At 45.4% G+C, this 26,402-nt stretch overlaps 1 protein-coding gene across 4 annotated transcripts in view; it reads left to right on the top strand.

Annotated features, from left to right (window-relative positions):
* axdnd1 (axonemal dynein light chain domain containing 1) overlaps positions 1 to 26,402 on the top strand; it is a 209,007-nt gene that overhangs the window by 24,096 nt on the left and 158,509 nt on the right. For all 4 annotated transcript variants that reach the window (XR_015077655.1, XM_085982558.1, XM_085982557.1 and 1 more), the window contains exons 6-12: positions 266 to 386; positions 3,828 to 3,916; positions 4,466 to 4,522; positions 7,638 to 7,752; positions 11,865 to 11,986; positions 19,694 to 19,834; positions 21,596 to 21,700. Coding sequence is in view for 3 of the 4 variants with exons in the window: in XM_085982558.1 (XP_085838684.1) it covers positions 266 to 386; positions 3,828 to 3,916; positions 4,466 to 4,522; positions 7,638 to 7,752; positions 11,865 to 11,986; positions 19,694 to 19,834; positions 21,596 to 21,700 (750 nt within the window). In the remaining variant the exon portion in view is untranslated. The remainder of the gene's footprint in view (positions 1 to 265; positions 387 to 3,827; positions 3,917 to 4,465; positions 4,523 to 7,637; positions 7,753 to 11,864; positions 11,987 to 19,693; positions 19,835 to 21,595; positions 21,701 to 26,402) is intronic.

The following is a 26,402-nucleotide window of genomic DNA, read 5'->3' as shown; positions in this document are numbered from 1 at the left end:
TATGTCAAAGACAACATTTTAGATCGGCAGAAAGGCGGAGATCACTTTAGCTAGAGTTTAAAGGAGATGTTTTGTCAAGTTGTAGCCTAACTAAGGATCATAAAAACCAAACAATTAAAATTTTTAGCAATAGGTCTTTTGCTGTCCTCAGCACAGGGTAGATGAGCCTTTTTATTTACAAAAATGGTATATTTGGATTTTTTTTCCTTTGTGCTTTTCTTTGAGAATTGTGTAATGATTTTCATCCTTCCCAACCTTAACGCAGGGATATCTCCTTCTTATGTGATGCCGTATATTCCAAATGTCCCGTGCCGTTGATGCCTCCTGTATCAACAGCCATGGACAAGAGCGCTGTTCGGGCTCAGCTTGAAATAAAACCTGCCACAGTGAGTAAATTATAGATATTGAGAGACTGAATGGTTTAGTGGCAAAGTTTATTATGTTTTATTTCCAGTTAACCGTATTTAAGTATCTCTGGCACAACGCGGCACCGATGTGACTTTATTTCAATTTTGGATTTCTCAAATAAAATTTCCTGATATGAGAAACAACATTTCTGTTCGAGGCCTTTACTTGTATTACACATTACCACATAAAAGAGGGACCGTCACCATCAGGATTCAGTTAAAAGAGGGAATCATCCCATCTTGAGCTTTTTGAAAGAGGGAGTTCCACCACATGGACACCTTTAAAGAGGGAGTTACTGGAATGTTGATGCCACCCTTGGAATCACGCTTACCATGAATTGTCACCTTGTTTAAAAAAAAAAATGAAGGGTTTGCTAACAAAAATTCATGAAGATTATGCCCCTTTAAAAAGTGAATGTCATTGTCAAGACCCCTTTTGTAAGAATGGAAAAGTCACAAAAAGTTCCTTGCTTCTAGATTAATTTTCAAATATTAGAGAAATGCTAAACATTCCCTGATCTATGCTGAGTTAGCTAATCTCAGCTAAGGCAATGGTAGGAGTACTGCAGCATTTGGCCTCAGTACTTCAGTGCCAGGAAGGTGAAAATGCTCCAAGGTTCCTTCTTCTAATCACTATCAAGTGTACATATGTAGGTGCCGAGTAAAGGGCAAGGTTAGAGTTTCTGAGTAATGTTCCTTGCAGTTGAATTCATTGTCAAGTCCCAAACATAAATAATGGACACTCACAGGCATGAGAGGAAGCCTGGTGCCCGTGGAAGCGTATCCCAGGAAGGAGTCAACAAAGAGAGAAAGAAATTAAGAAAAAATAAATAGTACTAGTGGGCCTGAATTTGCAGTCAGAGGCTTCCCGCGGACGGATGCCTCCAAACAGCAAAAAACATACGAACCTACCTGATGGTCCTGGATTCACGGAGACTGGCGCTCCTGGGCCTCGATACGTAGACATGTTTAGAGGCCCACGTATCCCAGAGGTGCATGTGGTTCGCAAGCGCCCCGGGATCAAGTGGGCCAGCCCAACTAATGAAAGAAGGGGATCATGCTTATTCATGCTTATGGGGATTCTGTATGTATGTAAATGCTGGCCTTGCCAGCGACGCCCAGATCCCTTAAGCGAATTAATTTAAAAAAAAATATTCATTTAAACTCTTATGCTGGTAAAAGCAGGCCTTAGCTGCCTGCAGATGCCCTTTTCCTGTAGACGCAGATAATCTGTCAAGAAGATTCCTGACAGATCGCAAGTTCCAGGTTTTCGTGCATATGATTCATGCGTGAAAACCCGGAACTTACACGGCCCTTATGGGTGCGTACGCACCACATACGCATCTGTCGGGGCTGCAAAATATGGGCCAGTATTTCTTTTTAAACAACCCAAAATGTAGTGATACATTTTTGACCCAAGATTTCAGAATGATTATTCCTTTAAACAAGTACACCATTCTTTTTAATGAATAAGGACGAAATGTCATCCACCCACTTTAATTTAGTTTAATTTTGCATTTTACAACCTTCCATCTATATGTTGGTCAAATCTTTCTACTGTTTGGAATTTATTATACACTGGTTTGCTCCTGTAGATATTAGCCTATATTTTCCAACTGATATTAGCATTATTTCTGGAGACTTCAATTTACAAGGAATGCTGTGAAAGATTTGTGCCATACGCTCCAAGCTGACCTGCAGCCAAGCTCCTCCATAGGCACATCACTGCCAGTGGGTGTCGAGGTCACAACTTCCCTTAACTTTTATGCTTTAGGCTCATTCCAGGCTGCAACTGTGGACATTAATAACAAAGCCAAACAGTTGTTCATAGATATTTAAAGGAAATGACCCATGTGCAGTTTGTTTGAACAAACAAATTACCTCCTTCCCCATGGTCTACTAACAGTCGCATGAGAGAATTGCGCAATTTTTCAAAGTGGCAGGATTCTAAAAAGTCCTAAAGAAAGAAAGGCTTGTGTTTATTTAACGCATTTCATGACGTTAGGATGTTCTAAAGCGCTTTATAGCCAGTGAAGTACTTTTGAAGTGTAGTCACTGTTGTAATGTAGGAAACGCAGCAGCCAATTTGCGCACAGCAAGTTCCACAAGCAGTAATGTTATGATGTATTTTAGTGATGTTGGTTGAGGGATAAATATTGGCCAGGACACTGAGGAGAACTCCCCTGCTGTTTGAAGTAGAGCCATGGGATCTTTTACGTTTAAGTCAATCAATCTCCTGCCACTATTTGACTGAGAAACTGAAGTCTCAAGGTGGCTCCTGAGTGAGCATGGCTCTATTCAGAAGCCATGATACCTCTGCAGTTTCCAAGAACACCAGCTGAACACAATCATCAAGCACACCACTGGAATGTTGAAGCTGTTCTTCAGGTGCCTGGATAGATCTCGGTTATCCTGCAATAAGGATTATTGTAATGTACTGTATGTTTCACCCTGCAAATGAAGTATTTTTGCTTAAAATGTCTTTAATTTTGTTACAACAGGTTAAGAATTTTACACAACAGGTTAAGAACCAGCTTCACATACAAATTATGTTCCGGCTTAAATTGATAAAGTTGTTACAGATTTTATCAGTTTGTCTGTGCCTAATGTCTGAGGGAGGGCCAAAACCATTTAATTCAAATACAGATATCTTGGGGATTTATTCAACTATGTGTTTGGTTAGGAGCTCCACTCCACATTCCTGTTAGTGTCTCTATGGGGCTGGTGGAACTCCTCATAAGTAAGGCTGATTGATTGATTGGTGTGCCTCAAAGGCAGAAAGTTGCGAGGCAAGGCAAGATTGTGAAGGGGTTGGATCGGGTGGATGCGGGGAGGATGTTCCCGATGATGGGTGAAACTAGAACTCGGGGCATAGTCTTAGAATAAGGGGCTGCTTTTTCAAAACTGAGATGAGGAGGAACTACTTCACTCAGAGGGTGGTAGGTCCATGGAATATGCTGCCCCAAAAAGCTGTAGAAGCTACATCATTACATAAATTTAAAACAGAAATAGACAGTTTCCTAGAAGTAAAGGGTTATGGGGAACGGGCAGGAATTTGGACATGAGTCTAGGTTCGGATCGGTCATGGCCCTGTGGGTAGCGGAGCGGGCCCAGGGGCCATGTAGCCTGATCCTGCTTTTGTTTCGTGTGTCTAATTCTGTTAGATTCAGGAGATGGTTCTGTGATAGTGGATTGGCGGTTAGGATCAGATCAGCCATGATCTTATTGAATGGCGGAGCAGGGTCGAGGGGCCGATTGGCCTACTCCTGCTCCTATTTCTTAGGTTCTTATGTTCTTATATCATTGGGTTGAGATATCCTTTTGTGATGTTTGTGTGCTGTGGTCTCTGAGTACTGGACTGAGTAATTAATGCTTTTAGCTTATAGTGCTGACATTGAGAGTCATTATTTCCCTCAACAGAAGCAGTTGGATGTGCCTGAGAGCCTGATACCAGATGAGTACCACATTGTGAAGAACAAGGGAGTCCTGGGATTGGAATACTATGAGGAGTGAGTAACCCTTTAAATCTTTGACATGAAGTGCTGCTTTTGCTTAGAAGTGAATGTTTTTTTTCATGTGTTACATAACATGATAGACTGAGAGACTCCAGGCCATGGGATTTGATGGGCTATGAGTATGATTGGTTGCTAGGAAATCTGTGACAGCAATTTTAGACATTCCCTTTTCCTAATTTCTCTTCCCTGTTAAAAACAAAGTACCTGACTTCTGCCTAACACCTCTTCACAATGGCATGGTTGAGAATGCTATGCCTTGTGGCATGTCATTGGGTATCAACCCACAACCTACACTTCATAGTACAGCACATTGAAGCTCTAATTTACTGTGTCGCTATGGTAATATAAACGAAAAATTAACAATAGTTTGTTGGGAGTATGGTTCTAAATAAGGCTACAACACTGTAGCCCTGATTCTTTAACCTTGTGAGTGTGCCTCTCTCCAAGGAGCACGAGGTCACCTATTCACCCCTCTAATGCATAATGTTATCCCGAAATAATCCACCAGAGTACCTAATGATCTGTGTCTAATCTTTCTTGTAGTAAGTACACAACCCTGCTGCAGGACCATGAGAAGAAACTGAGGCTATTTCCATCCATGTGAGTAGTTGCATTCACCGACTCCTTGAATAAATCAATGTGTTTAATGAAACTCTTACAAAGATCTGGAGCCTGTTTTTAAAGTCTCTGAATTTCACTGTAGTTTGGAAATACATTTGTTTTACTTCTTTCTTCTAACAGCTATTGCAATTTCACTGTCTGTCACAATGTCCTTTTACACTAATTACATTTTATGCATTTTTTAGTCTTCTCCAATCTCTCCTGACTCTTTCTGCAGTACAATGCCAGAGGTCCTGGCAGCTTTTTGATTATTCACCAATATGGTCTCTTTTTTGGTCAAGTTTCTCCCCTCATCCTCCTGTCCTGAAGGTTTTGACTCCTGGTGGTGACATTGTTGGTGCAAGTTCTGTTAGTGCCAGTGTCCCACAGTACCTTAACCAGGTGGCCATTCTTATGTGTGAGCCTAGATGGTGAGTGTTGGCAGACTATTTGTCTGTCTGGAACATTAGAACTCAGCCCAATAAAGGTGACCATAATATGGTGGAGTTTAAGGTTAGGCTGAGGAAGAAAAGGAGAATGTGCACAATAGAAGCATTCACCGTGAGAAAAGCTGATTTTGAGGGTGTGAGGAATAAGCGAAGGTAATTGAATAGGACAGCACTGTTAGATGAGTTTGTACAAGGCACTGGTACAGCCAGATTTGGAGTACCATGTACAATTATTGCCTTGTACCACAGCAAGGACATTTAGACATTGGAGGCGGTGTTGAAAAGGGTAACCAAACTGCTAACTAGCTTAAGGCATCTGAGCTACGAGGAGAGGTTGAGGAACCTAGGCTTACTTACTCTGGTGAAGGGAAGGCTCAGGGCGATATTATTCAAGTATTTAAGTTTCTTAATATATTGGATGGACTGCCCAAGGAGGTTAGTATGTAAAAAAAAATTGAGGGAGAACTGGACAGATATCGGAAAGAGTGGATGATTGAGAAGTATTAGATTTTGGAACTGGCTAGATGGACTGCATGATCCTTTCTGACCTCATATTTTCCTATGTTCCTAAGATAGGCACCTGAAATGGTACGGGATCTTGTCATACAATCTGAGATTTCTCTGACTGATGACAAATACTACACTGACTAAGTGTAGTTAAAAACCTAAAGCTTAAGCTTAAAACTGCAAATCAAGTTTATTAAGAAATAGGATATTTTTAAAGTAGATTTTAGCTAGATTACTATAAATCCCATAACTCAGCATCTCTTTCAAGACAATAAAAATCACCTGTACTTTAGCAGTTCACTATAGTACTTGGTGAAATGCTTATATGAGAAAGGCAGCTCAGAGTCTTGTGTTAACGTCTGCCCATAAAATGTTACAGCAAGAGGAGAACAGGTGAACGAATATAAGATTGCCATACCTATACCCAGTTTCAAACAGCTTCTGGCTACAGGATTGTCGATTAGACTTCAAAGGTACTGTTGCCTTGGAAGCCTGTCTTAAGCCTTTCATTTATTTCCAAGAAAAAACAGAGCTGCGAGTCTGATAACCAGGGCCCGCTGTTGAGTAAACCCTCACAATTGTTGGCCCTTTGAAGACCTGGTACTTTAGCACAATAAATAGACGGTAAATATGGGTCACCGCAAACATATTTATATTAATGTTAATTATATTCATATCTATATTAATTGTTTCTGTCCTCTTTGTGGACTGTGAGTCTTCTCTCACTTGTGTCATGATGAAATAAGAGCTTCCATTCCCATAGCTGGCCCCAGTTTTCCACATATTTCCTCAAATGTAATTAAGGCCATTAGAAAAGAAAAGGAACCTATGCTTGCTAAAAATTAGCAGTGCTTTCTTAGTGCTGAAACAGGGTTATGGGTTGGAGGGAATAACTGATTAAAATATATTTATCATGAATGCATGTGCTTGCCCTCTGCTTCCCTGGCTTTTTCTTGCTAAGTTATTGCGTGCACGCTGCACTTCGTGCAGTCAGCAAGCTTAAGGCCTGTGTGTCCAATAATGCATGCCACATTTATCTCATTGGTACATGTGCTGCCGGCACACAGCATTGCGAAGTCGGAGGTAATGTGTTATCGTCCTAATGCACTCTGCTACTGTATTGGCAGACAAAACCAGTTTACCCCTCCAATTTTCTGTGTCTTCATGCTGAGTTATGGTTCTATGGATGGCGATGATCTCTAGCACTTTGTCCAAATGGCCATTTTATGTGCAGACCTAGAGGGTGAGTGTTGGCAGGCCATTCAATCAGTAGTTGTTATCACAACTGAGTCGAATCCCTCACTTGATATACACAAACACAAACTTCCCAGTTTGCTGAGGATCGGGAGTGGGACCCCTTGCTAATTTTTCCCTATCCTTCCTACCCTGAGGAAAATTGTAGTGTCCTTATTGCCATCCCAGTTGACATCAATAAGCTTGGAGGATTACACTCAAGTAACCAGGAATGGCAGTCTGTGGAATTATTAATTTCCCATTGTTGGTCTGACCAACCAACACTCTTAAATATATTCATTCAAAAATACTTGTTGAGGGTCATGATCAATGTTGGGCCAGAGAAATTATATAATACAAAATTTGTTGAACTTGCAATCAGTCCTCAACCAAATTCCTAACTGACTAAACCCTGTCCCCTACTGGAAATTGATGATCTCAGCATTGTTAGATACTGGTGAGATTTTCCCCTTCAGCGATCCTGGCAAATACTGGGAGCGTCTATTGGAAAATTGCCCACCACCAACCCAGAGGTGAGAAATCTTAATCAAAGAATAAGAGATGACTGAATTACACGGTAGTAATTGATCTCAGGGTTTTGCTGATGTTCAGAAACCTTACAAGCTTCATTCTCATGGATCGCATTATCATAAAAATCACTCAATTGATTTTTCCTTCCTTGTAATTCACTCTAACATCTTTATTGTTCTTTATCAAACTCCTTCCCCCAAAATACAGAGGCATGCTTAGTATGCTCTGTACCTCAGTTGGAAATCTTAGATTGTGACACTGGATGGCAAATCATTGCATTTGCCATCGCTGACATCCGTCACCCCGATGAGCAAAAAAGTCACCACCACTCAAAAGAAACTAAACTGCTGTTCCGATATAATTATGTAATTTGGTTATTGTATCTATATTGCCAGGAAACCCAGTAGGAGAGTCGAGGCCATTCAGCTGTCTCAAGTGATGGACGCAATGCTGGCAAAGGTTGGGTTTAATGATGACGATGACAAACAGGAATTAAAAGGAGAAACTCAGGTACTGTGAGAACGATTTAGAAATAGTGGTTCTGTAACTGTGACACAAGAAGTAGAAACATGCATGGGAAATGTCATTACTCTTTTTATAAGGTTAAATACCAGTAAAGATTGGGATGCTACTCTGCTAAAGCTAGATTAAGTAGAAAAATCTAATAACTTTATGATGACTTATGTATATACCAAATGTTACGTCTTGAGTTGTGAGATAAGATCTAAAAATCCTGGAATGAGTCTCCCATTAATATGGTACAAGATAATTACTCCTTCACACACACACAGAGCCAGTGGAAATTAATCAGCAAGTGACCTGAAAGTGGTTGATGATCCCTTTAAATATCGTTGCGAGAGAGTCCTTGCAGCTGCTGAACACATGTTCAGCTGTGCGAGGTTAACACAGGGCGTTACTAGCGTTGAGGATGAAAATGTCAGCGCTGGCATCAAATCAGCATTGCATGCTGATTGAGGTCATGATCTGCCTACTCTACATACTTCTGATGCACGTTCCCAGCGCCCTCACCAAGATGGCGTCTGGCGCAACCCGCACCAGAATTGTGCGCGCGCTGCTCAGATGCCATTTTCGACCCAAAACGGCATCCGGAGCACCCATGCAACAGGTGCTATGCAATCGAATTTCTAGGCCATTCTCTCTCACGCCCACTTATTCACGCACACATCACTGGATTGTTCCCCTTCAGGTCCCATCCTCTATAACATTAATAATTAACCGCTACCTATTTGTTGCATTTTTAGGTCTTTACTAACCTACTTACCTTCAGCTCTTGGATCACTCTCATGGGTGAGTCTCAACTCCCCATACTTTTGATGGTGTCTGTCCTTGCCTTAGGAGCTAGTTAAGCTTTTGATCGCATACCCTGGAAATGAGCAGTACACTTGTCTGATAATTCCTTTTAGCTACTGGATTGTCTTATGCCTTCATAAGATCTCACTCCAGTATTCAAAAATGATACCGCATCACATCAACTCGTTTTAAGTTTAAAAGCATTAAATTAATTTATTTTACAAAAGATGACCAAGCACACAAGAAACAGTCACATAATGCAGTTATTTTTCTACAATAGACAACCTACCACCTAACCCATCAAGGAGACAACATAATAAAAAGAACACAATTCTAAGAACTAAGCCAATTCTTTGTACCTAACCTGTAAATAGAAAGGGCTTTTGCTTTCTTTCAGGAATATCAAACCTACTACAACAACAGTAATTTGCATTTATATAGCGTCTTTAATGTAGTTAAACATCCCAAGGTGCTTCACAAGAGCTTTATCAAACAAAATTTGACACCAAGCCACATAAGGAGATATTAGGACAGGTGACCAATAGCTTGGTCAAAGAGGTAAGTTTTAAGGAGCATCTTAAAGGAGGAGAGAGAGGTGGAGAGGTTTAGGGAGGGAATTCCAGAGCTTACGGCCTAGGCAGCTGAAGGTGTGGCTGCCAATGGTGGAACGATTAAAATTGGGAATGTGCAAGAGGCCAGAATTGGAGAAGCTCAGAGATTTCAGGGGTGGGGTGGGGGCTGTAGTATTGATAGGTTGCTTCTTCTAGATTTCAAACTGCCTCTCCACATGGGATTTTCCAGTGGCCTTTGATTTAAAGAGAACATTATTTTTTATACCCTGGAAAAGAGTTGACTGGGATTTATGGATTTTGAATATCTGCTCTCTCAAATTCCAAAATGTCAGTTATAAACAGAATCAATTACACATCATTGTAAAAGTTTGAATTATCTCTCTCTCTCTCTCTCCTCTCTCTCTCTCTCTCTCCTCTCTCTCTCTCTCTCTCTCTCTCAAACCTGTAACAGATGAACCTTCTAACCACTGCAGCAAGACAGGCCTGCTTTAGTTGGCTGCAAAAGTCCACATGCATTTTGACTAGGTTTAAGGAACAACTACCAAACTAACATTAGACCAAGAAAAAATCAATTTGTTACACTACTATTAAACTTAAAATCACTGCAAATATAAAAACAGAGACCAAAATCCATGGCAATATAGCACAATATGTTGAACGCACATCAACAAGTGTTAGTGTCCACAGCACCCCACGTGAAGAGTTACAAATCTCTGCCATGCAGTAGTGAGGAGGTGTTGAGTCTGTATGGCCTTGCACACCTCCCAGCAGCTAGTGATGCAGCAGCATGGTGGAGGCCTGGCCTCCGCTTCCATTCTCAACCAGGGATGTAGTGTGTCACCAGGGAGACGTGAGAGTAATTGAAAAAAAACAAAAAGAAAGAATCTTTCTTCAAGGCTCTGTTATACACTAAACTTGATTTTATATATTTTTTTGTTTTGTTTTCCCAGCGATTAGTATTACTGGTCTTGTTGATATTCATAGCATAGGGCTAATTCTTCATTCCTATGCTTCAAGTGGGAGCTATGATCAGAGAATCATTGCTGTAATGTTGTAACCCTGTATCCGACTTGTGCTGCCTTTAAACGACATTTCCCTACTGGGAATGGGGAATTACCCATTGCATGTATAACCTTAAAGAGCAAGATTCCTTCATACTTTTATTTCCAATACTATAAAGGAGATCAATAGCAATTAATTTTACAAAGAATTGCAACGTGGCACAGTTTTGGCTTAACTGCACCATTAGGATGAACTGCCCAACAGAGGCTTGCTTTCCACCCTACTTACAATGCTAGTAACACCTGCAATTTACTCCCTAGTTCTGTATTTTTTTTATGTTTCTGTTTCCTGAGGGAGCTTTAGCTTTTAGAAAGCTCCCAGAGATGTTTTTATTGCACTACTCTGTCATCTGCTCCAGGGGAGTATGAGCAGAGATTTGGCAGCAGGGCAAAGTAGGAATAAATGGGACTTTTTCGAGTTGGCAGGCTGTAACTAACGGTACTGCAAGGATCAGTATTTGGGCCTCAGCTATTTACAATCTATATTAATGACTTAGATGAAGGGACTGAGTGTAATGTATCCAAGTTTGCTGATGATACAAAGTTAGGTGGGAAAGTAAGCTGTGAGGAGGATGCAAAGAGGCTGCAGAGAGATATAGACAGGTTGACTGAGTGGGCAAGAACATGGCAAATGGAATACAATGTGGGTAAGTGTGAAGTTATCCACTTTGGTAGGGAAAGCAAAAAAGCAAAATATTTTTTGAATAGTGAGAGACTGGGAATTGTTTGCATTCAGCGGGACCTGGGTGTCCTTGTACATGAATCGCAGAAAGTTAACATGCAGGTACAGCAAGCAATATGGAAAGCAAATGGTATGTTAGCTTTTGTTACAAAGGGATTAGAGTATAAGAGTAAAGAAGTCTTACTACAATTATACAGGGCATTGGTGAGACCACACCTGGAATACTGTGTACAGTTCTGGTCTCCTGACCTAAGGAAAGACATACTTGCCTTAGAGGGAGTGCAACGAAGGTTCACTAACCTAGTTCCTGGGATGAGGGGATTGCCCTATGAGTAGAGATTGAGTAGACTAGGCCTATATTCTCTAGAATTTAGAAGAATGAGAGGTGATCTAATTGAAATATATAAAATTCTCAAGGGCTTGACAGGGTTAATGCTGGGAAAATGTTTCCCTTGGTTGGGGAATCTAGAACACGGGGTCACAGTCTCAGAATAAGGGGTCGGCCATTTAGGACTGAGATGAGGAGAAATTTCTTCACTCAAAGGGTTGTGAATCTTTGGCATTCTCTATCCCAGAGAGCTGTGGATGCTCAGTCATTGAGTATATTCAAGGCAGAGGTCGATAAATATTTGGGAATTGAGGGATTTGGGGATAGTGCGGGAAGGTGGAGTTGAGGTAGCTGATCAGCCATGATCTTGTTGAATGGCGGAGCAGACTCGAAAGCCGAATGGCCGACTCCAACTCCTATTTCTTATGCTCTTATGTTTTCTCTCTATTCTTTGCAGCATTATGGGTCTTCAACTAAATTACTCAAAATAAACATTTCTATACCATGTTGCTTTTAGTAAACCTTCACGATTGTTTAAATAACGTTAGATTGGGTGGCTGGATCAGTCAAGATGTTGGTATCATTTTATTAATTGAATGGACTCCACATATTCACCATCTGTTTAACTCCATTTTCCAACTACATTGTTGTGATATCCATTTGGACAGATGCATCATTTGCTGGACCTGGTGAAAAAGGAGCAAGACATTTATAACATTGTGTTCCATGAGCTTATCCGTCAGATCAGTGTGGATTGTGCAGAGCGAGGAGAGCTTCTTGCCAAAATCAGGTCCGTCATTGCTATAGGTGGTTGCTGTAGTCTACTAATTATTACTTCCTCCTAAATTTTATAGCCTACATTGCTTAGCATGTGGTAAATGTGTGTTCATTGTGCATTGCTTATGTTATTTGTGGGCTGTGGGACACAAGCAAAAATATGCACTTGAGCTCAGTTTTGTTTTTCTGTAGCACTGGTACATTATTGGTAATACATAATCAAACAACCAATCAGATTGCAGCTGTAAGAATGCTGCTGCTATTTAATTTGTAAACTAGATTTGATATTTTCTTTTAAAGTAATAGTAAAGCGTGTAACACAGTGGGGGGAAAAAAATTAATTTATGGCTCAGATAGGCATTCCTCCCCATAATGAAAGGGTACATAGTGATAAATAACTGTGGCAGTTGGCTAATTTTAATCCTTGACAAAATCAGCCAGGTGACTTGCCTGCTAAGTCCTGTACTAGTTCCGCTGTCTTCTATTTTAACCTGCTCACCCACTAGAAGCCAGTGGGGGTCCTTCTTTAAATATACAGATTGGGGTCTGATGATGCCATCGGTCCCGACTGCAATGTTTACTATGGCCTGAGTGGGGAAGCCATTGTGGCTTTCCTGCCAAGTGAAGACTGCGGGAAGAGGATCCAGAGCTAGAGGAGGCCCAAACAGGTAATTAAAAAAAAGTTTTTAAAATTTCCTGCGGGATTGGGAGGAGCAGCAGTTTAGGTTTCCCCTGCCCTGGGCTCTACACTTCATCCATCCCATGATACCCTCCCTGAAAATCCATCCCCACAATTTACCTGGTTGCTGGTGACTGTTCCTCTGGCCACCTGAAATTCCACACTCATCTAGCTCTGCAGTTATTTACTACTTCCTGTGTGAAACAGGTGGGAAGCTGACCAATGGCATGCAGGTGAGGCCTGGGATTTGAAATTGCATGGGCCTCGTGCTGCCGAGCTCAAGGGGAGCTTATCGCTCACCTTACCCCTCCCACCTACCCAATTTCTGCTCCCAGTCAAAATAGGGGCTAATGAACACAATGGGGGGAATGTTAACCTAAAAAAACGAATGGGTTTGGAGCATGGGGGTAGTTCAATTGTTATAAACTGGATTCCTGACCTGAACCTGCCTCCAACGCACGCACTTCTGGTTTTAACGGAGGCTGGATGGGACAGGCAGCCAACCTGCTATCAGGAGGCGGGATGTCGATTTAAATATTACAATGAGGCTGGAAGCCTCTTTAACCTCCATTTTGTTTTTAACTGCAGCTGGACGGGCTTTCCACACTAAGTAAAACCCGACAGTTACAGCAAGACGGGGACTGCTGCATCCAGGAGGTAAGTGCCTTTACACTTGCCTCCTGGATCCAGGGTCCCTCACCCTAACCCATCCCTCTCCCCAATGATTTTGAGGCTGGCCACAATCCTCTGGTGGCCAGCCCTGATGTGTTCTTCCCTCCTTCCCCCTACTGATGATCTTGAGGTTGGCCACAATCCTCCGGTGGCTGTCCCCATGTGTTCTTCCCTCCCTCCCCCACCGATGATCTTGAGGCCGGTCACGATCCTCTGGTGGCCGGCCGTGATGTGTTCTTCCCAACCACCCTCACACCCCCCCCCCCCCCCCCCATCTCATGACTTCCCCAATCGTCTCTTCTCCACCCCCCCCACCCCATTCCCACAACACCCCTGATCTTCTCTTCTCTACACCCCTGTTCCCATGCCGTCCCCGATCTTCTCTTCTCCACCCCCACCCCTCTCCCTGGTCCCATGACATCCCCGATCTAGTCTTCTCCGTCCCCGGTCCCATGACGTCCCTGATCTTCCTTCCCCCCACCCCATCACTAGAAAGGAAATCTGGTCAGTCATATTAAACATCACAAGATTATTCTGTATTGATGCCTACACAAATACTTGTTCATCCAGCAAGACCTGAGAGTGACATTGTCGTCAGTAGTGTATAAATACTACAGCAAACAAGGTCATCGTAATTGCTTGGATCCAGAGGGTAAATTCATTGATCCAGTGCCCCCAGTAGGGAGCAGTGCTTGAAGGGAGCAATGTTGGAGAATTGGTGCTACAATATTGTTGCCATATCTCTGCCATGCACTGCCTTCAAACACAGTGATCCACTCGGAGTGTAGGATTTATTAATTTACCACCAAAAGTGCGAGTTTAATTGTGCTTGGATAGGCAATTGGGCCTATCATTAGAGGGATTCACACTCTCCACTCTCCTCAGAAGCCCAATAGTCTATGCTCACACTGACCACGTGTGAACTTGCCTTGTAACAGTGGCAAGTTTGTTGCAGCAATTATTTTTATTACCGTAGATATTTTCTTTGGGTTTGGCACGACAGACCACTCTGTTAGTGACCTTGAGCTCCCTACAACCCAGAGTGCACCTTTATTTGCCAAATATTGAGATAAATGTAATAAGCCGAGAGGTCAAACCGAGAACCCTTTCAGTTTACTAGATATATCGTGCTACATTATGGATTCTTTAACTTTCGAATTGTGTGCAAAGAAACACTGCCAGATGTTAAGTGTGATAGGGCTAGAAATTTGTTATAGCCAAGAAATGGACAGTGCTAGAAATTTGTTATAGCCAAGAAATAGGCAGTGTTTAGACTAAAAAAGGTTAAGCTGCGCCACCTGAAAATCATCTAGGATGCGCGCAAAATTCGTGCTCCTCATTAAAATGATTGCAATCGTGATTCTAGTCTAAAAACTCAAGCTTGTTGGCGTTACAATGAAAAACTGGACCTGTATCGGGGCAGTCTAATTGCAAGTAATGATTGTCACAGGCTTTTATCACTACTTAAAGGGGAGGTTCATTGATGCTGCAGCACCTCATTCTTGTTTGTTGGCTGTGTAGCTGCCCCAACAGCCATAAGAAGGTGGTCACGGAGAAGGAAGAGTTCTTTGCAAATCCTGATAGCAGATCATCGCCCTAGGGAGAGAGCCCGGAGGTTCTCCGATGAAGCTCTGGAGGCATTGGTTTTCGCGGTGGAGAGAAGGCAGGTAGTACCCGACAACTGGCAGGAAGCCCTTGCCACAAGTTTGTTGCACTGTGTGGTGGGAGGTAGCACACCACATCATGGGCAGCACTGTGGTCCCCAGACCCACACCCAGTGCAGGAAGAAATTTAACGACCTCACATGGGTGGTCAGGGTGAGTGAAGGCTTCAACAAATGCTACATGCCACCATCTGTACCACAAGCTTCACACACTGTTCAATGCACCACACCCTCAGCACTCACCCACCAACAATATCTACCGATCAACACTTGCACCCACATCTCATGCCTTGCACACAATGACAGCTATTCAATTATTGCAGGCACATCACCCAAACACATTGCACCACACTCACTCACACACGTCCCTTTCTCTTGCAGGCCAAGGTGGTGCATCATCACCGGGAGCAGGAGTGGCCGGGCGTGGGAGCATGCCCACATTGAAGAGCTGAGCCAGCTGGAGACAAGAGTGCTGCAGATCATTGGGCGCCAGGTCATCGGCACTGTGGCCACCGGTGATGTTGACCTTCTTGGGGACAACAACGATATGTTCATTCCTAATCCTTCTTCTCACATCCCACTTCTCCCTCAGCCCACAATCTTTTCTTACTTTCAAGCTACTCATGCTGTATGCATGCATTTCTACCTTCCCACCCTGCTACCCTCACCATAACCTGACTCTTGTGCCTTTCTGCTTTCAGATAATCAGCAAGCACCTGAGCAGCCTGTCCCGGAGGGCACCGCAGAAAGTGAGGTAGGAGAAGAGGAGGAAGAAGAAGAGACCGCGTCGCTGCATCTGTCACTTGCAGACACCAGCTCAGATACTAGCACTACGCGTTCTTTAGAGGCTAATGTAGTAGCGGAATCTGCACAGGGTGAGGCACTGGGCATGAGGCTGCAGCAAGGCCAGGGGAAAAGGGTAGCTCGAGGGGCCAGCTCCCTGGAGGGCGAGCTCACGCGTGAGTTCTGCTGCATAGGACTCAGATGAGGATCTTGATAGGGAGGCCTTCAGAAGAAGGGTGATGGGCATGCACACAGAAATGATAGGTGCAATGGCAAGGCTGCCAGGGAGCCTCTCGGCAGTGGCAAGGAGTGTGGAGGAGTCCACCTCCAACATTGCATGAGGCTCTGCGCAGAGCATGGAGCCCAGGATTTCCAATCTGGAAATGACGGTGCACACCCAGAGAGACCGTGGCGACCCAGACGTGATGGCGCACATGATTAGCGATGGCACAGCTTCCATTGCAGCTCAGGCAGAAGTGACCCAACATCTTAGTGCTGCAACGGAAGCTCAGTCTGCTCTCATGCAATCTCTGCTTGGTAGCATCCAAGCTCTGACTGCTGCCATCATGGCTGGGTCTACCACCATCGACCGGGGCTTTCACGGTGTCGCAGCAGGCCAGCAATCTGTGCTCCAGGGGGAGTGGCAGTAGGTCTGTGGAGCAGGAAACTGCTGCCCTCTCTCAGGATGACAGCGTTCCTACTCCACCACTGCCACTCCGCCATTGCCCTTGCAGCTGCCTGTCAGCCTTCCAACCCAGACTGCTGTAGAACATGCCGAGATGGTGCAGTCTACAGCCGGGTCTTCTCAGTCCAGAGCTGGTCGAGGTTATCCTGAAAGGCCATCTGAAGTCTCCCGCACGGAAACTCAGCAGCCTTCCACCAGCCATGCTGCAGCCATTGGGGACGCACTGCGTAGCAGCACGAGTAGGAAAAGGCACACGAATGACAGGCACTAAGGGTTTGCACAAGGGTGATTAGTAAAAAGTATTCATGTAATATGTGTGATATGTTTATAGATACATTTATTAATTGTGTTTGGAATCTTTTGTGGTGTCTCTCATTTCAGCTTTGCGCCCAGGAGGACGCTGTGATATGGCATGAAACAGGGATGGTATGATGGGGATGTGGTGAGCTACGGGGATCTGGGGTTTCATTCATGCGGATCGGAGTCTGATGAGCTGGTCACGGACAGCCCGTCGGGAAGGCCGATTGTCTCGCTGCCTCTGCCATCCCTCCTATTCCTCCTCCTCCTTGTCGTCTTTCACCTTACCCCCTCCTCCTCATCCTCCTCCCCCTCCTCCTGAGGTGGTCTGCAATCCCTGGTGGCAAGGGCTGCGCCCTCATAATGGCCAAGTTGTGGAGCAAGCAGCAGACCGCCATGAAATGGGACACCCGCTCAGCCGAGTACTCGAGGGCTCCTCCCAAGCAGTCAAGCCAGCGGAACCATTGCTTCAGTAGGCTGATGGTCTGCTCAGTGATGTTCCTGGTGGCATCATTGCTCTCATTATATGTGCTGAGCACTAGTGTTGGGGTTGCGGAGGGGAGTCATGAGCCAGGTGGAGAGCTGATAGCCCTTGTCTCCGAGCAGCCACCCTCGAGCTTGATGTGGTGGCTGGAAGAGTCCTGGCACACAAGTCTGGCACAGTATGAAGGCACCGTGGCTGCTGCCAAAATAGCAGGCATTAACATTGAGGATTCGCTGTCTGTGGTTGCACACCAACTGCACATTAAGTGAGTGGTAGCCTTTGCGGTTACGGAAGATCTCAGGATTGCTGTACGCTGCCCGCAAAGCCACGTGGGTGCAGTCGATGATGCCCTGCACCATGGGGGAACCCGCTATCCTGGCAACGCCACATGCACACTCATCCTGCTTCTCTCTGGTGATCAGGAAGCTAATGTAGTCCCTGCTCCTGGTGTAGAGAGCCTCATTGATCTCCCAGATGCAACGATGGATGACGAACTATGCGATGTTAGCTATATCTCCTGCTGCAGACTGGAAGGATCTATTGTCGAAGAAATTGAGGGCAACGGTGACCTTAACTGCCACTGGGAGAGCTATGGTCACCCTGGTCTGAGGCTGGAGATCTGGTTGCAGGAGGTGGCAGAGTTCTGTGACCACCTCCTTGGAGAAGTGAAACCTCCTAATACACTGCTCCTCGCTTAATTGAAGGTAGGAGAAGTGATGTCGGACGACCTGTTGAGAGCCCTGATGGCCCTTCTCCTCTTTGTGCACACATGTTCCGTCTTTCTCGCTGCCTCCGCTCCCTCCGCCATAGATCCTGGTGGGTGAGGTTGACTGCCAGTACAGCCTTCATGACTTTGTGAGTGTTGTTTGAAGCATCTCAAAAATAATGAGGGAGTTTTTTACTTGCCAGAACATTCCCTGATACCAAATAACCTTGAAATAACTAAAGAAAACTCTTGCAGTTGCAGGAAGTAGCACACAGCCACTCAAATTTCAAAACTCTTTCAGGTGCAAATGATTGATGATGATCCTCTTAAATAGCGCCGCTGGAGCCGGCTTCCTGCTGCTGCACGCCATCTCAACCTGTCATTGCTTTCTCCAGTCGGTAACTTCAATGGCCAAAACGAAGTTGGGAGATCGGGCATCAAGTGAGCGTCGCACACTCACTGACGTCGTGATTGCGATGTTCCCGGTGATCAAGTTTAGTGGCAGCACTACCGGCAAGATGGATATGGTGTGCGCCGCTGGAACCACCATCAGCTGGCAGTTAAATGCTGAACGGCGTTTTAGGCATGAACGTGTGGCGCTAAACACACACATTTCTCCTCCATAATCTCTAGATTGCTCTCTGTCAACACTGGACAATTTAAGAAGAAGGTAAACATGTGGCTGCTGGCTGGTGCGGGAGAGAAGGTTTAAAGAAAGAAAGAAAGAAAGAGCTTGCACTGATATAACACCTTTCATATCCCCAGGACATCCCAACGTGCTTTACTGACAATTAATTGCTTCCGCAGTGTAGTCACTGTTAGGAACATAGGAACAGGAGTAGGCCATTTAGCCCCTCGAGCCTGTTATGTAGGCAAACATGGCAGCCAATTTGTGCACTGCAGCGTCCCCAAAATAGCAGTGAGATAATGATCAGATAATGTTTTTGGTGGTATTGATTGAAGGGCAAATATTGGCCAGGACACTGGGAGAATTCCTCTGTTCTTTTGAATATTGCCACAGGATCTTTTACATCCATCTGAGAGTACTGGCTTGGTTTAATTTCTGTTCTGAAAGATGGCACCTCCAACAATGTAGTACACCTTCAGTAATGCACTGAAGTGTATTTCTCATCCAACAAGGAAAGAACCATTACTTGATTTAGTTCAAGGGAATGAAGTGGGGCCAATAACTGATGTGATAGTCGAAGAACAATTGGGAAATAGCGACAACAACAACTTGCAGTTACATCGCACCATTTAAGATATGAAAACATCCCAAGGAGCTTCACAGTAGCATTATCAGACAAAAATTTACATTGAGCCAAATGATCCCAAAGGACAAATTTCCTGGAAAGTGTGCAAACTCTGCCACTATCTCACTCTGGTCTTTTACTCTTAGATAGTATTTACTAATGAACTGAGGTGCCAAGTTGAGTTGATTACCCAGGAGGAAGGAAGGTAAATTGGAGAGCAACTGCTTGGGGGCACAATGGCACACAAAATAATGGCTGATTGTAGGATGGAATTGGCAGAAACCTGGGAACAAAGCACTCATACACAGACTTGGCTGGGAATGTCATGTGATGTGTCTGTGAGTTTGCCCAGTTGTAGAAGGGAAAGAAAGATTGACAGAATAAAGAAAATTGAATTAAAACTAGGGAGAGAACAAATTTCAAAAAGCAGGTATAATGATTTTGATTAATGTTTTTGTTTGAAGAATGCTGTAATAATTTGATTACTTTTTCTCCCAGAGAAAGGTACGTAAGTTTATTGGACTACATTCCTCGCCAACTAAGTAGCGTGCACAATGAAATCATGATGCAACGGGTGTTGGACAGGCAACTTATTGTGGAGCTGTTTTTCTTCCAGAATGCTGTTGAAAAACTTAACAGGTAATTATTTTTAATCATGGAGCCAATCCAGAAAATCTGTTTTTTACAGGATGTCAAGAATAGTCAGTTTGCAAATTAATTAAGAATTTCCCATTTGTATGGAAACTCAAGAATAGTACTGAAGAAGTAAATAGATGCAGTACACCTGATGGCTCAGCAAGTTTATCCAGTGAGGAGCTGATCGTACAGAGCAGGAAAATCCCAAGTTTGAACCTCAGTTGTTGCTGAGTTAGCTGCTCTCAGCCAGTACAACAGTAGTTGTGCACTTGGCAATTGGGGGAGAAATCAGCCAGGGTTTGCATCCTAGTCCCTATCCAGTAGCCTTTGCTCGACGGTGCACGTGTGTGGATGTTGGGTGGGAACAAGATTGGACTTGGCTGTGATGCCCCCAACAATTGAACAACCTTTTTCGTATTTCAAGTTTCGCACGTGAATACTGGCTAGGTGGATGATCTACTGGAAATCAACTGGTGCCAATGAAACCATACCCAACAAGGAGTCAGTGCCTTCAGGGAGTGAAGGAAGGGGAGAAAGTTGGTGGGGAAAAATTGACAAAGGAAAATAAAATACACAGGTGCTAGAGCAGAGACACAGTCATCATATTGTGGAAAAGACACATTATTTAGAAGATACGCTGGCTGCTAATCAATGACTGGTTATAATCTAATAAACTTGCAGATTATGTTATAATTGTGAATCATTTACTATGGATGGTTCAACAGCCCTCAGTGCACTGAGTTTTGATAGTAGGGGGAGGAAATCTAAGGAGGGAGATATTAAAGTCCAGCAGAAATCAGGAGGGGTTTTGAAATCTTAGAGGTTGTTGAGTTCTGATCATATTGGGAACAGGGTCTAATACCATTTTGTGGGAGAATGGTGCTCAAGAAAATGGAATCTAAACTGCTTTTCGCCCCTTCAAAACATCACTCCCCATGTGCACCAGCATGTCAGTAACTGTCACCATTCCTCCTCATTCCTACCTTAAAACATTTAAGCGTCAATTTTATGCTTGTTAAAATAAATGATGGAAAATCAAGGGCTGGTGGTGCGCAATTACCTGATATCCACTTCTGCCGTGGCTTACATTGATGTACTGTTACATGGGTGCTGGTATTTTGCCCAGATAAACATTTTGCATGTGTGAGCATGGATAATGAATGTATGGGGGGGCGGGGGGCGTCAAAGGGATAGATTTTAACTATCAGGAGGAAAACTGGCAACAGTGGATCAGCCACTCATTATACACTTTGCCCAATTTTCCTTTCCATTCAATGGAAAGTAGAATCCGGCGAGGTGTATAACAGGCAGCTGATCTGTTACTGATCCTATCCTCCTCTGACACCTGTACGTGTACTTTCAGCAGGAATCAATGGGACGGTGATCAGGGCAAAGAATTCAAGCTGATTTCCCCCAGCCCATGGACACTAGGGTCTATAGTAGTTTCCCTGCCATCTCAACTGACATCAGCTAACTCAGCACAGACCAAGGATAAAGCCTGGGAAATATCTGGCACTTGTATCACATTTGAACATGAAAATTTTTACTGTAAATTAGAAAGTAGTGACATCTGAGTCATTTGGTTCCCAGGTATTGAAAATGGGCGATACATTTTGGGAGGCATGGATCTTTTAAAATGCTAAAGTGGACATTTAGCATAGGTGTACAGGCAGAATGCTTTGAAGTGACCTGGTCCTACAGACTGTAATTAGCTCTCTTATCTCCGATCACGTGGAATATGTCAACTCTTTGTCTTGTTTCCAGTGAACTTGGTGAACTTCGAGAACGTGACCGCAGGGCGACAAGGACCATAGAGAAAACACAGGAGGAGCTAAGTAATGCACTGATTGATGCCCAGAAAAATGCCAAGTGAGTCTGCAGTGTTCTGATACTGATACTCAGATAAGTGGTAGATTAAAAAGAAGCACTATGAAATCTGTAAATTTGACGATGGGATTCCAGCAAGGAAGATTTTAGAGAAATTAAGTCTACTGGAAACAAAATATGGCTCAGGGTTTCAGGGGCAGTGGGGTGGAGGCATGTATTGTTGTGGAGATATGTATTATTGTGGAGACAGGGAAAAAAGCAGCCTTGATGATGGCCTACTTCAACCTGAGCAAATGACTGGGGAGGAGAATTGTGTCCGTGGCAAGGGAGTGGAGTTTATATTGGGGGCTGAAAATAAAGGTTTTGGTCTGCTTGATATTAAGTTGTTGGAAATATTGACATATTTTGAGTTATATGGAAAGACTAGAGAAGCTGGCATTGTTCTCCTTAGACCAGAGAAGGTTAAGGGGAGATTCAATAAAAGTGTTCAAAATTATGAGGGGTTTTGATAGAGTAAATAGGGAGAAACTGTTTCCACTGGCAGGAGGGTTGGTAACCAGAGGACACACATTTAAGGTAAATTGACAAACGAACCACAGGGGAGATGAGGTAAATTCTTTTTTACGCAGCGAGTTATGATCTGGAATGTACTGCCTGAAAGGATGATGGAAGCAGATTCAATAGTAACCTTCAAAAAGGAACTGGGTAAATACTTGAAGGTGAAAAATTTGCAGGACTAATGGAGAAACAGCAGGGGAGTTGGGCTAATTGGACAGCTCTTTCAAAGAGCCGACACAGGCGTGATGGCTGAATGGCCTCCTTCTGTGCTGTATGATCCTACTAGCTGAAGTGCCCGGCGGTGCCGAGGCTTTTTTGAGGGAATGTTGTTGTTGGAAGAGAGAGAGAGAGCGACTGGGGGGAAGAGAGAGCGACTGGGGGGAAGAGAGAGAGCGACTGGGGGGAAGAGAGGGAGGGGAGGGGTGGGGTGGGGGGGAAGAGAGGGGAGGGAGGGCGAGGGGAGGGAGGGCGAGGGGGAGGGGGGAGGGGGGAGGGGTGGGGGGAAGAGAGGGGAGGGAGGGGGAGGGGGGAGGGGGAAGGGGGGGAGGGCGGAAGGAAGGGAGGGGGGAGAAGGGAGGGGGGGGAAGGGAGGGGGGGGGAAGGGAGGGCAGGGGAGGGGAAGGGGGGGAAGGGAGGGCGGGAGGGGGGGAAGGGAGGGCGGGAGGGGGGGAAGGGAGGTGAAGGGAGGGCGGAGGGGAGGGAGAGGGAGGGAGGGGGAGGGAGGGCGGGGGAGGGGAGGGGGGGATGGAGGGCGGAGGGGAGGGAGGGCGGCGGGCGCCCCCCCCGAGGGTCGCGGCCCCCGAGGGTCGCGACCCCCCCGAGGGTCGCGCCCCCGGCCCCCCCCCCCCCCCGGAGGTGAAGACCGCCAATTGCGCGCGCAGCAGGAGCTGAGACGCGGCGTCTCTCTCGGCCGGCTGGCCCGGTTGCCAGGGCAACCGTGACGCTGACCAAGCCAGAGAGAGAGACGCCGCGTCTCAGCTGCTCCTGCTGCGCGCGCGGCCCCCCCCCCCCGAGGGTCGCGGCCGCCCCCCCCCTCCCCCCGAGGTGAAGACCGCCGATTGCGCCCGTTGCCAGGGTAACGCTGGATGCTCAGCAAGCCCCGGCAGAGAGAGACGTCTCAGCTCCTGCTGCGCGCGCACCCTAGCGGCGCTGGGCTGAGGCTCGGCCCTCCAGCCTTCGAGTGGGGCCGGGAGGTGCCTAGCTCGGGCGTGGGTGCGGAGGAGACGCCGAGGCTTCTAGGCCTACCTGGAAAAATGGGGAAAGGTAGGAAAATTAATGAGATTAGATAAGTTAATTACTTTCTAAATCATTTTTTAAAAAAACAATATGTGTTTTAAAATCAACGTTTTTTTTTAAGACGCAGAAAGCGGGAAAAAGAAAGGAAAAGTTTGGAATCAAGATGGCGGCGACTCACCTCGGTTCAGAACGATAAAGCCCGGCCACACGCGCACCGATTGGCCCGGCGGCACACGCCAGCAACCCGGCGTACGATTGGTCGAGCTCGAGGTCACTCTGTCGCTAATGAGCGGATAATGAGATGCTAATGAGCGGAATGTTGAAGGTTTTTGGGATACCGCGGGCGCAATTTTAGCCTGGCCGAAATGTAAATACGCTTAAAACCGTCTCGGAAGCGTAAGCTTTCTTTGGAGGTAACGCGCGCATAGGTACGCCCTGTAACTTTCGAGTGCATACCCGCAACGCACACGCGATGACAGACAGACAGACAGACAGAAGTACCGATTTATATATATAGATGATCCATGACGTTATGTTAGATAGGCAGTCTGACAGCACAGAAGTGATCGAGGGAAGTAGTGGAGAGGTAGAGATGGGTGTTATCAGCATATATATGCAAGCTGACCAGGGGCAGCATGTAGATGCAAAATAGGAGAAGGCGAAGGATAGATCTTTGGGGAGGGACTCTGGATATGACTGTGTAGGAGCATGAAGAGAAGCCGTTGCTGGACATGCACTGGCTTGTTCAGATAAATAAGAATGGAAACATACAAGGGCAGTCCTATGGAGCAAAGGGAGGACATCTCAGTGAGGAAATTGGTATGGGGCTTGGGAGGGTAATGTGATCCTGGATGGATGCAAGACGGTGAGCTGCTCAAAGGGAGGAGAAGGTGCCAGATGAGTAAAGGGACTACCAATAAGAGCTACAGTATCGCCAGACAGAAAGGCTTTGGTGAGGAGGAAGCAGTTGCTGCTAGTAAGCAGATTTCTGTCTTAAGAATAACTGAGGAACCCCTGAATTCAGTATGTGCAAGTTAATTACTCTGCGATGTCCAACACATTAGTACCTCCAAACCAACCTCCCTCCAATGCAGTCAAGAACATGCAATGGGGGAGACATTTGTTTTAGCCAGTAAAGTATGGAGATAACGACCGCTGAAAATGGCTGCAGTGCTAATGGAGCAAAATTCATCTGGGAGGATGAAGATTGTTGGCACAGCACTTACCTGCCTGGTGGCGTTACTGGAGGCATCCCACCCGAAGTTTGTGTGCAGGAGTAGCTTTGGAGCTTTGCACAGCCTCTGGAAGCGAGGCTGTGGCGGTCGCAAGGAATTGTGGGTAATGAAGAAGTATGAGAATTAAAGGGGTCATGCACACTGAAGCAATACAAATTAAAATGAAGTGAAACAATGCAGTTTTCAGCCTTTTAAAAAATATTTAACATTAAAAAGAAGTCCCAAATGTGAATATTTGGCTCTTAAAGCTGAATTCCCATCCTAACCTCAAAAAATGGGAAAACTGCCTCAGCACTAACACAAATGGCTCAGCAAGCCAGGGAAGGGGCACCCAGGGTCTCGCACGCAGCACTCCATCTTTGTGCTGGGGGTCATTGCTACAAGACAGGCCCTCTACCCACAGGGGCCAGAAGGCCCTCCAGAAAGAACGATGTGGAAGTACATCACCCAGGCTGTCACTGCCAGCAGTATTGCCCCCACCACCTGGCTCCAGTGCCCAAAGAAGCTTCATGAACTCACGCCACTGGTCAGGGTCAGTGAATGCATCTTCAAAAGCTGTCTCCTACCAACTGGACCACTAGCCTCACACACTGCTCAATGCACGAACCCCACCCACAATCACTCACCTACCAACAATTTGCACCAATCATGAGGCACATCTCCCATTCCTAGCCTCACCTCACCTCCTTGGAGGAGACGGTGCAGACCATTCTTGGCGGGAGCATGGCTGAACCCGTGGCCAGCGGCAGGGCTGAATGGATACAAGATGTTGGTATCCTCATGCTGGTATCCCACAATCAACGGATTAAATCATAAATCTGCAGTCCTGCCACATCCAGTCGTGAATGGTGGTGGACAATTAACCAACTAACGGGAGGAGGAGGCTCCATGAATATCCCCATCCTCAATGATGGCTGAGCCCAGCACGCGAGTGCAAAAGACAAGGCTGAAGTGTTTGCAACCATCTTCAGCCAGAAGTGCCGAATGGATGATCCATATCGGCCTCCTCCTGAGGTCCCCACCATCACAAAAGCCAATCTTCAGCCAATTCAATTCATTCCATGAATATCAAGAAACGGCTGAGTGCACTGAATACAGCAAAGGCTATGGGCCCGACAACATCCCAGCTATCGTGCTGAAGACTTATGCTCCAGAACCGGCCGCGCCTCTAGCCAAGCTGCTCCAGTACAGCTACAACACTGGTATCTACCTGACAACGTGGAAAATTGCCCAAGTATGTCCTATCCACAAAAAGCAGGACAAATCCAATCCAGTGAATTACCGCCCCATCAGTCTACTCTAACTCATCAGCAAAGTGATGAAAGGTGTCATCAACAGTGCTATCAAGCGGCACTTACTCACCAATAATCTGCTCGCCGATGCTCAGTTTGGGTTCCGCCAGGACCACTCGGCTCCAGACCTCATTACAGCCTTGGTCCAAACATAGACAAAAGAGCTGAATTCCAGAGGTGAGGTGAGAGTGACTGCCCTTGACATCAAGGCAGCATTTGACCGAGTGTGGCATGAAGGAACCCTAGTAAAATTAAAGTCAATGGGAATCAGGGGAAAAACTCTGCATTTGTTGGAGTCATATCTCGCACAAAGGAAGATGATTGTGGTGGTTGGACGTCAATCATCTCAGCCCCAGGACATCACTGCAGGAGTTCCTCAGGGCAGTGTCCTAGGCCCAACCATCTTCAGCTGCTTCATCAATG

The sequence above is a fragment of the Somniosus microcephalus genome, chromosome 3 (genome assembly GCF_052327205.1).
Source record: "Somniosus microcephalus isolate GS21.2 chromosome 3, FLI_Smic_1.0, whole genome shotgun sequence".
NCBI classification, from domain to species: Eukaryota; Metazoa; Chordata; class Chondrichthyes; order Squaliformes; family Somniosidae; genus Somniosus; species Somniosus microcephalus.
This window is presented reverse-complemented; position numbering and strand designations above follow the sequence as displayed.